At 47.1% G+C, this 13,724-nt stretch overlaps 1 protein-coding gene across 1 annotated transcript in view; it reads left to right on the forward strand.

Annotated features, from left to right (window-relative positions):
- Window positions 1-13,724, forward strand: part of EXOC6B (exocyst complex component 6B) — a 325,352-nt gene that overhangs the window by 147,015 nt on the left and 164,613 nt on the right. The window contains exon 8 of the mRNA XM_027660526.1: window positions 9,005-9,073. Within this exon, the coding sequence (XP_027516327.1) occupies window positions 9,005-9,073 (69 nt within the window). The remainder of the gene's footprint in view (window positions 1-9,004; window positions 9,074-13,724) is intronic.

The raw sequence follows: 13,724 nt of genomic DNA on the forward strand, positions 1-13,724 counted from the left end.
TTTTTATCCCTGATCTTGTTCCCAGGCTCAGCAGAGAGGCCAAGGGTTGAGAACTGGACATCTCATGTCTGTCTCCCAGCTCAAAGGTTGCACTTGGGTGCTTATGGAAAAGGCAGTTTGGATCCATCCTTCCTTAAAAAGATAAATCACTCCTTAGTGCAAGACATCCTTGACCTTTTCTTTGAAACTTTGTCTGGGTGGCAGAGATGTACTTTGGGCTGAAAAGGATTGTCAGGGTGGAAGTTTTCAAAGCAATTGTAATTCCTTGCTGTGCTCCCTCCTTTGCCTCCCTTTCTGCTGCTGATTCCTTAGAGCTGGAACTCCCTTGGGTTTGGGAACCACAAACCAGAACCTTGTGGTAGGGTTGGTTCTTCTGTCTTTGCTCCCTGTGCTGGAGGATAGTGCAGAGTGAGGACACCTTGGATTTGTGATGGATAATGTGGAACAGAGCCCTGTGTTGTAGGAAAGGCAACTTGGAGATCCAAACCTGGAGGGCAGGACATGGGGTGTTCAGCTTTTTGATGTGCTCGTGATTTCTTGGGTTTCAGCCTTGCCCTGGACCTTTTGGCAGGTTGTGTCTGCCACTCTGGGTGTTTTTTATCTCCTCTTGCTGAAGCCTCTCATGTCAAGAAAATGATAATTTCAGCTACAACTTGAACCTGAATGAGGTGATATTTGTCATCTTGAACCTGACCATGGACTTGAACAGTTCATGACTGGCCAGAGGAGGGGATAAAAAACAAGTTTCTGAAGTTTAAAATAGGATCAGTCAAGTGGTTCTGTGCTCCTTTTCCCTGCAAATAATTCCCTCCTCTTCATCACTGCTGTGGGTCCAGAGCAGACTGAGATCACAATTTACTTCACAGGGACTGAGTTGTAGGGTGAACCCAGAGCCCTCTCACTGCTCTGGAACCATCTCGGGGGGCTGTTCACTCCTGCAGCAAAATTAAAGGAGTCCAGAGGAGGCCCTGGAGCTACTGCCAGGGCTGGAGCCCCTCTGCTCTGGAGCCAGGCTGGGAGAGCTGGGGGGGTTCCCCTGGAGAAGAGAAGGCTCCAGGGAGAGCTGAGAGCCCCTGGCAGGGCCTGAAGGGGCTCCAGGAGAGCTGGAGAGGGACTGGGGACAAGGGAGGGAGGGACAGGACACAGGGAATGGCTTCCCACTGCCAGAGGGCAGGGATAGATGGGATATTGGGAAGGAATTCCTGGCTGTGAGGGTGAGGAGACCCTGTCCCAGGTTGGGCAGAGAAGCTGTGGCTGCCCCTGGATCCCTCGGAGTGTCCAAGACCATGTTGGAGCAACCTGGTCTAGTGGAAGGTGTCCCTGCCCTTGGCAGGGCGTGGAACTGGATGAGCTTTAAGGTCCCTTCTCACCCATCCCATTCCAGGATTCCACCCCATCTTGAGGCAGGTACAATCCCATCCCTGGGTGTGATCCAAACCAGGCTGGTGGGATGGGGTGACCCCACAGTCAGGGGGACCCTGTGGTGGTGGATGGCAGGAGGGCTCAGTCCCAGTGCCCTGGCAGGGGTGGGTGCTGTCCGTGGTGATGAAGTGCAGTCCCTGGGACCCCCTTGTGTTCCCTGGAGCCCCCCAGGCAGGAGACCCCTGAGTCCCCTTCTCCCAGATTTACCTCAGTGGGAAAAGGGTCCCTGATGAGTTCTGAGTTCCCCATGTTCCTACCTCCTGGGTTTTTTTCCTGTTTGAACAGAAGGTTATTTATTTATTAGTACAAATGGATCTCTCAGATGGAAACAGAGCCAGTAAGGTTTTGGGCCCCTCACAACAAGAAAGACATTGAGGGGCTGGAGCATGTGCAGGGAAGGGAACAGAGGTTGGAAGGGGCTGGAGCAGCAGGAGCAGCTGAGGGAGCTGGAGGGGCTCAGCCTGGAGAAAAGGAGGCTCAGGGGGGACCTTCTGGCTCTGCAAGTCCCTGACAGGAGGGGGAAGCTGGGGGGGGAGTCGGGCTCTGCTCCCAGGGAACAAGGGACAGGAGGAGAGGGAACAGCCTCAAGCTGTGCCAGGGGAGGGTCAGGTTGGATACTGGGGAAGATTCCTTCACCAGAAGGGTTGTCCAGCCCTGGCACAGCTGCCCAGGGAGGTGGTGGATCCCCATCCCTGGAGAGATTTAAAATCCCTGTGGATGTGGCACTTGGGGACATGGATCAGTGGTGACCTTGGCAGTTCTGGGAGATGGTTGGACTGGATGATCTCAGAGGGCTTTTCCAACCTGAAGGATTCTGTAATTCCAAATCTGAAGGAATGTTGGGTGTAGTGGTTTTACCCCAGTCTGTGGTTAAGCCCCCACTCAGTTGCTGCTCACCCTTCACCTCCTCAGAAGATCTGGGGACACAATGTGAGGGACCACAGCAAGAAAACTTGTGTGTCAAGGTAAAAACACTTTATTAAGGAAAGGAGAAAAGCAACTTCTCACTTTTCGTGGTTGCTGAATTCATTCCTCACTTTTCACCTTCTGGTGGGAGCCCTTCCTCCTTCTGATTGCCTGATCTGTGCAGGAATATTGTTAATTCAGAATTTGGGTTTCAAAGTTGGTCCTTAATGCTTAAAATTATTAATATGAAGTGTCCTGAGTGCAGGTATCTCATTTCCTGCACAACCCCCCATGTTCTGGGGTGCTTTGTGGGGTAGAGGGACACAGCTGCACCCACTGGACACGTGTCCTTGGTTGTGTTCTGCCCACCAGAGATTACTGAGGCTTCTACTTCTCTGCTTCCAAGAAAACCTCAGAATGGGAAACAGGATGATCCTGGGTGGTCCTGATTTAAGTTTAGGCAGGAGAGCTCCTGATCCTGGTTCACAGGCTGGAAAAAGTGGGATAAATGTAAATTTGTACCTCTCGGAAGCCCTTCAGGAGGTTCTGGTGTGGAGTTCTCCACCTAGGCTGGGCGAACTGTTCTGGTGATCCCGTTATTCCTCACCCCTATGGAGCAATCCCTTCATCCCCGCGGCAAAATTTCCAGGAAGAGCTTTGAAAGGGAAGAACAAGCCAGAAGGGTTTTGGCTCCTACACTCAATTCCAGTGGAGATGATTCTGACCCTTGGAGCAGCTTGAGAGAGCTCTGGCAGCTCCAGAGCACAAACTCCACGAGCACTGTCCAGTTTGGAGACATCCCGGTCCAGCCTCGTCCCGCTGGAGCACAGATGCCTCCCAGAGGCGGAGGGAGCCGGAGCGCGGGAGTGGGTACAGCTGGAAAACAAACTGGGAGAAGCCTCAGATTGGGGTTTTATGAGTGTCCAGTTGCTGCAGGAGGGTTTGCACTTCACAGTGAGCGGCTCCCCAGCCTGCCCAGTCGGTGCCAGCTCTTCCCTTTGTAGTAAACGACATCCAGAGGGCTACAAAGCTCCGCCGGATTCTTCCCGTTTTCAGCGGCTTTTCTTCTGTGCTGCTGTTGAGTCCAGCAGGACAAGCTCCACCAGCATCATCCCTCTTTTCCTCTTGTCCCCAAAACAGGTGTCCTGTGAAGTGGTTGGGTCCAGTTGGGCTCCCTGGTGCTCCTTTGTAGGGAAGTTCTAAGGGAGGACGTCACTCCTCGGAAAAACAACCTCTCGACAACTTTGAGGGACAAACAAACAAATTCCAGGCAGTTTTTCTCCCGGGAGAAGGAGTTTGGTGTTCAGGACACCAGCAGGTGTGAGGCACGGCCAAGATTCCTCATGTTTGGTATTCTTGGCTCTAGGAATAAGTTGCAGTCCTCTGAGTGAGCGGGATAGATTCCTTACAAAGTTGTGGGAGCTGGAGCAGCGACCCCGGAGAGCTCTCTTGGCTCTGCCTGAGAAATGTCTTCCTTAGGTACCGTCAGCCTCCACCTTTTGTTTGGGAATTATGGAAGAGACATCTTGGACACTGGGAAACGCCTCTGTGTTCCAGACAGAGCCTGTTTGGTCTCACATGAGCTGGAGTGAGAGCACGAAGTCGGCAGGACCCTCTGGCCGATTCCAGGGTTACAGTGTCCTGGGAACCCTCCTGACTGTAGGAATGCAATCATTTTTTCCCCCAAGGTTAAGCCATGGGATAGTCAAAGGACAGTGAGACCACACAGGATATAGCAAATCTACAACAGGGACACCTTCCACTAACCCATGTTGCTCCAACCTGGCCTTGGACACTTCCAGGGATCCAGGGACAGCCACAGCTTCTCTGCCCAACCTGGGACAGGACCTTCCCACCCTCCCAGCCAGGAATTCCTTCCCAATATCCCATCTATTCCTGCCCTCTGGCACTGGGAAGCCATTCCCTGTGTCCTGTCCCTCCATGCCTTGTCCCCAGTCCCTCTCCAGCTCTCCTGGAGCCCCTTCAGGCCCTGCCAGGGACTCTCAGCTCTCCCTGGAGCCTTCTCTTCTCCAGGGGAACCCCCCCAGCTCTCCCAGCCTGGCTCCAGAGCAGAGGGGGTCCGGCCCTGGCAACAGCTCCGGGGCCTCCTCTGGGCTTGATCCAAGAAGTCCGTGTCTTTCTTATCCTGAGGACTCCAGAGCTGGAGATGCAGAACTAACACTTCTGGCAGCAGTAGAGTTTTATCCCATAAGGAGAACAGATCCTTCTTGGAATGTGTGTCCCATGAAGACACCCCTCCCACTGTGCTCCGTGTCCTCTGCTGGAGCTGAGCCTTGGTGGATTCCATGTCGTGTGTCCCATGTTCCTCAACCCCAGCTCATCCATGGACATCAACTCACCACCCCATGAGGTGGTTCCTGAATTCCTGAATTCAGGTTGTCTGGAATTGCTGCTATTTCAGTTAGGAGGGTTTTTCCCTTCCCTGTGGATCAAATACATCTCTGCTTTTTTGTGTCTTTACATCAAAAACCATCAAGGATCAGAGATTCACATCCTTGTATCCCAAATTATCCGAAGCCGGAGCAGAGCATCCCTTAATCTGGGCCAACCTGGTGTTGGCGGCATCACAGTCGAACATTTCCATGAAAAACTTGGCTTCCATGGGTTAAATTTGCTTCAGGAATTGTTGAACCCAAAAGTTCTTGCAGAACAGAGAGCGTGTTTGGCTGTTTACAGAGACTGACAGGTCTCCCCCTGCTCCCAGCTCCGGGAACGTGCCCGGTGCAAGATTCGGGAGCGAGATTTGGGAAGCTGATGTTTGGTGGACTGGGAAATTTTTTGGACAAGATGAATAAATCCTTTGTTCTTGCAAATGAAAAGGCATTAAAAAAAAAAAAAAAACCATAAAAAAGATTAGGGGAGATGTCAGGGGCGAAATCAGTCCCGTTGAGGGGGTGGTCCAAGGTCTCGGGTCGTGGTCAGGTCTCAAAAATCAAGGATTTATTTATGTTTTTTGAACGTTGGTGCTGCAGCTTTGGCTCACAAAATCGAGTCATTGCTAAAGGGGATGTGTGAAATCTCAATTTTTAGGTATGTCCAAATATCGAAATATTGGTTAAAGATCTAAATCTGTAAATATTAGACACATTAAATTGTGCAGTGTGTTAAACCAGCCAGAGAGAGAATTCCCTGGAATCACAGACTGGTTGATAGACTTGGCTATTTTGGAAAGATTTTGAATAATAGGAATGTTTTTGTAGGGCTGTGGTGTGTGCGTGAAAGACATGGTCTGTTTTTTTCCTTAAAAAACATATATATTTATGTCATAATTATATTGTTCCTTATCCTACACTTACATTTATACCTTGCTTCAAATCCCAGCACGTTTTTTTGGGGGGGGCTTGGCTTTATTTCCCACAAACTCTCTTGTGGTCCCAGGTCGACCTTCCACGTCCCCATAATGCCATTCCTCGATTAGGGATTTGAAATTAGGAACATGAAAATTATTGGGAATTTTTTCAGCCGTTAATGGCTCGGAACAGGGAGCTCTGCAGAGACAGCCCAGCAGATTTTGTTTTTGGGAGCGTGTGTGGGCTTAAAAAGTTTTCACAGAAGATCAGAGACTGTGAAAACTCTGCAGTTGCTTTGAAAGAGTTTCTCGGGGGGCAGGAGGAGGGGAGGAAACTCCGGCTTTTTTGGCAATAAACCTTTATCGGGAATATTTCTCCGTGGATCGTGTTCAGCTCAGCGTCCCGAATCCAAGATGTTTGATCCCGAGTCGGAATTCGCTGGAAAGCTGGGCCTGCTTTGATGGTGATGGGAAGGGATGACAGATTTCTCTGGAGGATGGAACGGGGAGGGCCTGCTGGTGCTTCCCTGTCTGCTCCAGTGATCTCCAGGAGTTTTGCAATCGGGGATTCGGGAGCCAGAAGCGTTTTTTAAGTGTTTTAGCAACTGGAGGCCGATCGCTCTCGACGCCGGCGAGGCAAAACTGTGCCCTGAGGAGACCACAAACCAGCTGAAATGTGGGTTTGGGAGCTGGTTCGTGAGTTTGGAAGGCCTGGGAGGCTCCAAATGGAAAATCAAGGGCCAGGAAGGCGGGATAAAACTGGCATAGATGGGATAAAAGTGCTGCCTTGTGTTTGCAGTTGTCAAATAAAGGGTTATAAAAGGTGAAAGGGATGTTGGTGAGGGCTGTTCCCAGCTCTGTGCCCTCGGTTCAACTGTGAGCAGGGAATCCTGGAATGGTTTGGGTGGGAAGGGACCTTCAAGATTATCCAATTCCATCCCCTGCCATGGGCAGGGATACCTTCCACTCTCCCAGGTTACTCCAACCTGGTCTTGGACACTTCCAGGGATCCAGAGGCAGCCACAGCTTTTCTGGGAAATTCATTCTAGGACCTCCACACCCTCCCAGCCAGAAATTCCTTCCCAGTATCCCATCTAACCCTGTGCTTTGTCCATGTGAAACCATTCCCTGTGTCCTGTCCCTCCATGCCTTGTCCCCAGTCCCTCTCCACCTCTCCTGGAGCCCCTTCAGGCCCTGCCAGGGGCTCTCAACTCTCCCTGGAGCCTTCTCTTCTCCAGGGGAACCCCCCCAGCTCTCCCAACCTTCAGGTGGGTTGTGCTGAACATCCCAGATGAACATGGGAAGGGTCCCACGGGTGATCCCAGCCTCAGCCTTTGCTTGGAAACCTTCCTCCTTCCCGGAGAGCCAACCCTACTCATCCAGAAAAGCTGCTGGGGTGGAGTGTTTGGTGCAAGGCTGGGAAAGAAAGTGCAGTTGGATGGTTGAGTGGGTTCACAGCACCCCAAAAATTAAGTCTCTTTGCTGCCTTGTTCCCAGCAAGCCTTCTGCTTCCCTTCCCTGCACTGATGGCTTGGGAATGACAGGTTTTTTTGGGATCTGGATGTGATGCTGATGATGCAGGTTTGGATATTCCCACGTCTGTAGCTTCACTTTCTGTCTCTGTATCTTTCTTTTTGGGAATTGGAGCCACCTGCTTTAGTGGAAGGTGTCCCTGCCCAGGGCAGGGGGGTGGAATGAGATGATCCTTAAGTTCCTTTCCAACCCAAACCTGTCCGTGCTCCATCATTTCCCCTCCCACCGAGAAGCTCTGCGTGGCCGAGCCCTGAGTTCCTTTGCATGGAGGAGATTCTTTACCACCAGTTCCACATGATCCAGGAGTTTCTTTCCCAGAATCCCCCGTTTTCCCTTCCCAGCCCATCCCTTTGCCCTCCCTGCTGGCTGAGCCGAGCGGGACCCTCGCCCCGGGCGCGAGGTTGGCAAACCTTCCTTCATCCCGAAACTCCTCTTTCTTCATCCCACCTCCTTCCCAGCCCAAAGGCCTCAGAAGCACAATTAAAAATATAGAAAATAAACATGTTTCCAAGGCCTGTCCATTGGGCCCTTTCATCTTTTCTCCCCCTTTTCTTTTTTTTTTAATTCCCCCACCACATGTCAACAGAACACGCCCCTGCTCTCCGGATTTTCGGGGAGAAGGGGACGGTTCCTTCGGCTTTCAGGCCCGGCCAACAAGCTTTAATTCCGTGTTCCCTCCAACATCTCCAAAGGACAAGAGCCTCTTGTATGCAAATTTCCCCCTCTGATCTTTCCTTTCCCTCCCTCCCTCCCTCCCTCCATCCCAAGCCTTGGAAAAAGCTCTTCCTCGTCCCCGCTCACGACTCTGGCGTGTTGTTGAAAGGTGGTGGAGCCTTTGTGGCGCCTCTTCCCTGAGCACACACACACAAAAAAAAGCAAAATAAAATAACAGTTCCAGCTTTATTTTAAAACAAATCAAACTGGGAATCTAAAGAATAAGTTGGGTTTGGTTTGTTTGATCCCCTTTAGTTGCATAAGGACTCGTGCCGGGACGCCGGGACCGGTGTTGGAGCCCCTGGTCAAAATGAATCTGCTGCAGTGGGGTTGGAAATGGGGCAAAATCAGCATTAAAAGGACATTTTCCCGCTTTAAAACCTTGAAAAAATTAAAAAAAAATTGAAATAAAATCAGATATAATCTTATATAACAACCATATATTAGCAACTTGGTTATTGTACCTGAAATCTCTCTGTTGAACCTGCTCGTGTCGGAGTTGCTCTCACCTGTATTTGATATTTTGGAGTGATAATTATTTATATATTACATAATAATACATATTCTATAATATTTTCTTAGAGTTGCACTTACCTAAATGTGATTTTTTTTTAAATATTTTTTTTAGACTTGTGCTTCCCTAAATGTGATTTTTTTAAAATATTTTTTTAGACTTCCACTTACCTAAACGTGATTTTTTAAAAAATATTTTTTTAGACTTCCACTTACCTAAATGTGATTTGTTTTTTAATATTTTTCTAGACTTTTACTTCCCTAAATGTGATTTTTTTAATATTTTTTTAGACTTGCACTTCCGTAAATGTTATTTTTTTTAATATTTTTTTAGACTTGCACTTCCCTAAATGTGATTTTTCTTTTTTTTAGAGTGACACTTATTGATATATTATTTTTTTGAAGAGCTGCACTTACCCAGATATGATTTTTTTCCCAGTGTCATTTATTCCTAATTGATTATTTTTCAGCCTTGCACTTTTACCTATATAGACTTTTTTTTGCGGTTGCACTTTATATGTGATTTTTTTGGGGGGGAGGTTCCACTTTCCTGTACTTATTCCACAAATTCCACATATTTCACAACCATCTCCTGCTGTTTTCCAGGTACCTGGAGCCCAGGATTTGGTGGATTTCTCCCCAGTTTATCGCTGCCTGCACATCTATTCTGTCCTGGTGAGTGACCCATGGGCTGATTTATTTGTATTTATTTATATTTATTTATATTTATTTATATTTATTTATATTTATTTATATTTTTTATATATATATGTATCATTTCTGCCTCAAAAGTGGATTCCCTGAGTTGGAAAATAGCCCAGGGATGGATGGATTTGGGTAAAACCCTTGGAGTTCAGAAATATTCAGAAATATGATATAATGCAGAGCTCGGAAATATAAAGGGATGTTCCCTCCAATTATCACAAATCCTGAGTTTTTAATGTATAGATTTCTTAGTTTCCACCAATATTTTCACCTTTGCCCACGGTATCTTCTTTATTTAGTGAGAATAGAAGAGTTTTGGGCAGGAATTTGTTTGATTCAATGATTCTCTCATACAGTTTTCCTCCAAAAACTCATCTTTGTCCACAGTATCTTCATTATTCTGTGCAAATGGAGGAGTTTTGGGGAGGAATTGGTTGGATTTTATGATTTTTTTACTTGTTTTTCCTCCAAGAATTCATCTTTGGCCACAGTATGTTCATTATTCAATGCAAATGGAGGAGTTCTGGGTAGGAATTGGTTTGATTTTATGATTTTTTGACATATTTTTCCTCCAAGAGTTCTCCTTTGTCCACAGAATCTTCATTATTCTGTGCAAATGGAGGAGTTTTGGGCAGGAATTGGTTGGATTTTATGATTTTATGATTCCATGATATAGTTTTCCTGCAAAAATTCATCTTTTCCCACAGTATCTTAATTTTTCAGTGAAATAGAGGGGTTTTGGGCAGGTATTTGTTTGATTTTATGATTTTTTTAATTTAATTTTCCTCCAAGAATTCACCTTTGGCCACAGTATGTTCATTATTCAATGCAAATAGAGGAGTTCTGGGGAGGAATTGATTGGATTTTATGATTTTTTGGCATAGTTTTCCTCCAAGAGTTCTTCTTTGGCCACAGAATATTCTTAATTTATTGCAAATGGAGGAGTTTTGGGGAGGAATTGGTTGAATTTTATGATTTTTGACTTATTATTCCTCCAAGAATTCATCTTTGGCCACAGTATATTGATTATTCAATGTAAATAGAGGGGTTTTGGGGAGGAATTGCTTGGATTTTATGATTTTATGATTCCATGATATAGTTTTCCTCCCAAAATTCACCTTTGTCCACAGTACCTTCATTATTCAGTGAAGTAGAGGAGTTTTGGGGAGGAATTTGTTTGGTTTTATGATTTTTCACATATTTTTCCTCCAAGAATTCATCTTTGACCATAGTATATTATTTATTTAGTACAGATGGAGGGGTTTTGGGGAAGAAGTGGTTTGATTTTATGATTTTATGATTCTTTGGCACAGTTTTCCTCCAAGAATTCACCTTTGGCCACAGTATCTTAATTTTTCCATGCAAATGAAGGAGTTTTGGGGAGAAATTGGTTTGATTCTATGATTCCATGATAGAGTTTTCCTCCAAAAGTTCTCCTTTGTCCACAGTATCTTAATTTTTCAATGAAATAGAGGATTTTGGGGAGGAATTGGTTGGATTTTATTATTTTTTGACATATTTTTCCTCCAAAAATTCATCTTTGGCCACAGTGTATTGATTATTCAGTGCAAATGGAGGAGTTTTGGGGCAGGAATTGGTTTGAAATGAACTATTTGCTGCTCTGCAAGAACTTTGCTGCCCTTCAAGCATCATTTACCAGGGGCAGATTTGCTGCCAGATCCCACCAAATCCACATTTGGCTGGATCCCTCCCGCATCCCTGATGGAAAAACGGGATCCAATTGGAACTATTCTGTGTCAGGGCTCATTTTTGGGCTGCAAATTGTCCCCCTGAGCTGTGTCAGCTCTGGAGAACTTTTAGGAGATCTCCTGTGTTTGAGCTGCTCTTTCTCCTGGTCATTACGAGCACGTGAGGCACTAATTTGTTCTTTATTAATTTATCAGGAGCTCAGAGGAACCTCCTGATAAATTAATATAAAATTAAATTATTTTATTATTGATTATGAAATTAAATTATTTTGTTATTTTTATATTAAGATTAAATGAAATTATTTAATTATTAATAAAAGCTCTCTTCAGAGCTCACCCTCCAACTTGTAATTCCCGAGGCGCCTCCGGCGGCTCCCAAGCTTTGCATCCACCAACCCAACCAACCTGTGGCGTCTGCATCTATTTTTTAAGGAGCTTGGGAGCTGTTGGAGGGCTCTTCTCCCGTGGTTGGACATTCCAGAGCCCAGGCAGCACATGAAAGGAACTCTCCGTTCCCAGCTTTCCTCCCTTTCCGAGCCAGGCTCGAGAGGGAATTGTTTTTAAGGCCCTTCCAAAGTTTCTCCAGCAGGAATTTTGCTGAAGGAGAAGAATTGTCCTAAAACCCCAGTTATATAAGACCTCTTTCTGTGCCCTCAGCTGTTAATAATTATGCCATTTGGCTCCTTTGCCGGGATATTTTATCGGGATGAAGGAATTGCCCTCCCCGAAATCGCGTCGCCGTGTTTAGGTTGGACAAAACCTTCCTCCTCGGTCCGTTTGCTAATTGGAGATTACAAACTGCTCCGAGGGGTTTCGTGGCTTTCCAAGTGTCACTTTCTGTGGGAGAAACTTCAGGGGAAAATATGGATGATGAAAACAGGATATTAGGAATAATACTGGAGCAGCTCACGGGCCTCGGCGTGGATTTAATGGTGTGTTTGGACCTGAAGGTGGGATGAGGAGGAGGATGAAGGGATTCTGGTGGTGGCTGGAGCAGTTTGGCATTCCAAGTGGGTTTTGTTTCTACATTTGGTTGGGGTTTTTTTTGTTGTTGTCCTGTTGCTTTACTTTTTAATCTGAAATATCAGTCCATCCTCCAGAATATATCAGGGAAATGCTGCTGTTCCAAGGCAGGTTTCGTGGCCGGCTCCGTGGGATGGATCTGGGTGGGATTGTCTTCTACTGGAGGTGGGAATAGTGCAGGAGACTTGATGATGGTCTCTCCCCAACGCCCTGACAGGAGGGGGGGGCCTGGTGGGACCAGTCACTTCTCCCAAAAAACGAGGGATGGGATGAGAGGAAACGGCCTCAAGTTGTGCCAGGGGAGGTTTAGGTTGGATATTGGGAAAATTTTTTCATGGAAAGGGTTGTCCAGCCCTGGCACAGCTGCCCAGGGCAGTGGTGGTTCCCCATCCCTGGAGGGGTTTTAAATCCCTGTGGATGTGGCCCTTGGGGACATGGGTCAGTGGTGGCCTTGGCAGTGCTGGACTTGGACTCAGTCTCTGAGGTCTTTTCCACCAGAAACGAGGGTTAAACCTGGAGCAGGGCTTCTGTGCCAGCAGGTCAGTGTCCTCTGTCCCCATCCTGAGCTGAGATCACTCAGTCCTCCCATTCCTCCTTCTCTACTTCCACCAAAACCCCTGATAAGGCCAAAAACCCCCGGGCAGAAGGTGTGTTAGTGAGACGGGAGCACCAGAAAAAGGTTCCCGAGGCTCCCGAGAAGAAAACTGCCCTTTTCCTGACCCGTGATTGAATCCTGCCCCGGCTTTCCAGGCCCAACTTGGGCTGAACAATGTCAGGGATCCTGCAAGCATCGAAGGGAAACGGCCACATCAGTGTCAGACGGAAGGATCATAATGTAATAGTTACCAAAAAATCCCAATATTTGTCATTTACAATGGCGTTATCTCGGCGCTCGGCCCGCAGTTAAAAAGGCCCAACGTTGAATAAACATCGGGATATTTATTATTTTTAGTGAAATCGACCTTCCAGTCACCTCGGTTTTATGGCCGCGCTGCTTATAAATTCCCAAAGGATTATTTGAAAAATCCTACTCATATCTGGCAGCCTTATCAGCAGGGCAGGAGTTCACATATTGTACCGGGAGGTCACCCTCCGGTCATGGTCTTCCAGAGGGGGCCAGGCACCTGTAAATCCTTCCTTCAGCAACCAAGGCGAAGTACAATATCAAACAGGCAGGGAGACTTTTCCAGGAAACGCTGAACTTTCTCAGGAAGGGCAGAGGAGGGGGAAAGAAAGTGAAGGAAGGTCGGCCGGGGGTTAATTGAGAGTTGGACCTTGGCGTGGTGGCGGCTCCGGGCAGGACAAGCTCTGCTGGGATTCTTTATGGGACTATTCATCCCGATTCCTTTTCCCTGAGAAACGGGCTGGCGGTGCCTCGAGGAAGAAATGGGCGTAGGGGAGGCTTTGGGTGTCTGGAGATACGGAGCAAAACAGCTCAGGAGTGCAACTGGGGGTTATTTCACTTGGGTTGTCTCTGGGTGCAACTCCTGCTTTGCTCAGGTGGTTTGGGTTTGTGTCCCTGGAACAAACCAGGACATCCTAAAGTTGGATTTGTGTGTTATTACACTTGAGTTCTCTGTGTGTGCAACTCCTGCTTTGGTGAGGTGATTTGGGTTTGTGTCTCTAAAACAAACCAAAACGTCCTAAAGTTGGATTTGTGTGTTATTTCACTTGGGTTCTGTGTGTGTGCAACTCTTGCTTTGGTCAGGTGTTTTGGGTTTGTGTTCTTACAACTGCCTGGAACAAACTAAAATATCCTAAAGTTGGATTTGTGTGTTGTTTCAGTTGGGTTATCCCTGTGTCTGCAACTCCTGCTTTCCTCAGATGATTTGGTTTTATGTCCCTGGAACAAAACAAGACATCCTAAAATTGGATTTGTGTGTTATTTC

The sequence above is a fragment of the Corapipo altera genome, unplaced genomic scaffold (genome assembly GCF_003945725.1).
Source record: "Corapipo altera isolate COAL_440 unplaced genomic scaffold, ASM394572v1 295, whole genome shotgun sequence".
NCBI classification, from domain to species: Eukaryota; Metazoa; Chordata; class Aves; order Passeriformes; family Pipridae; genus Corapipo; species Corapipo altera.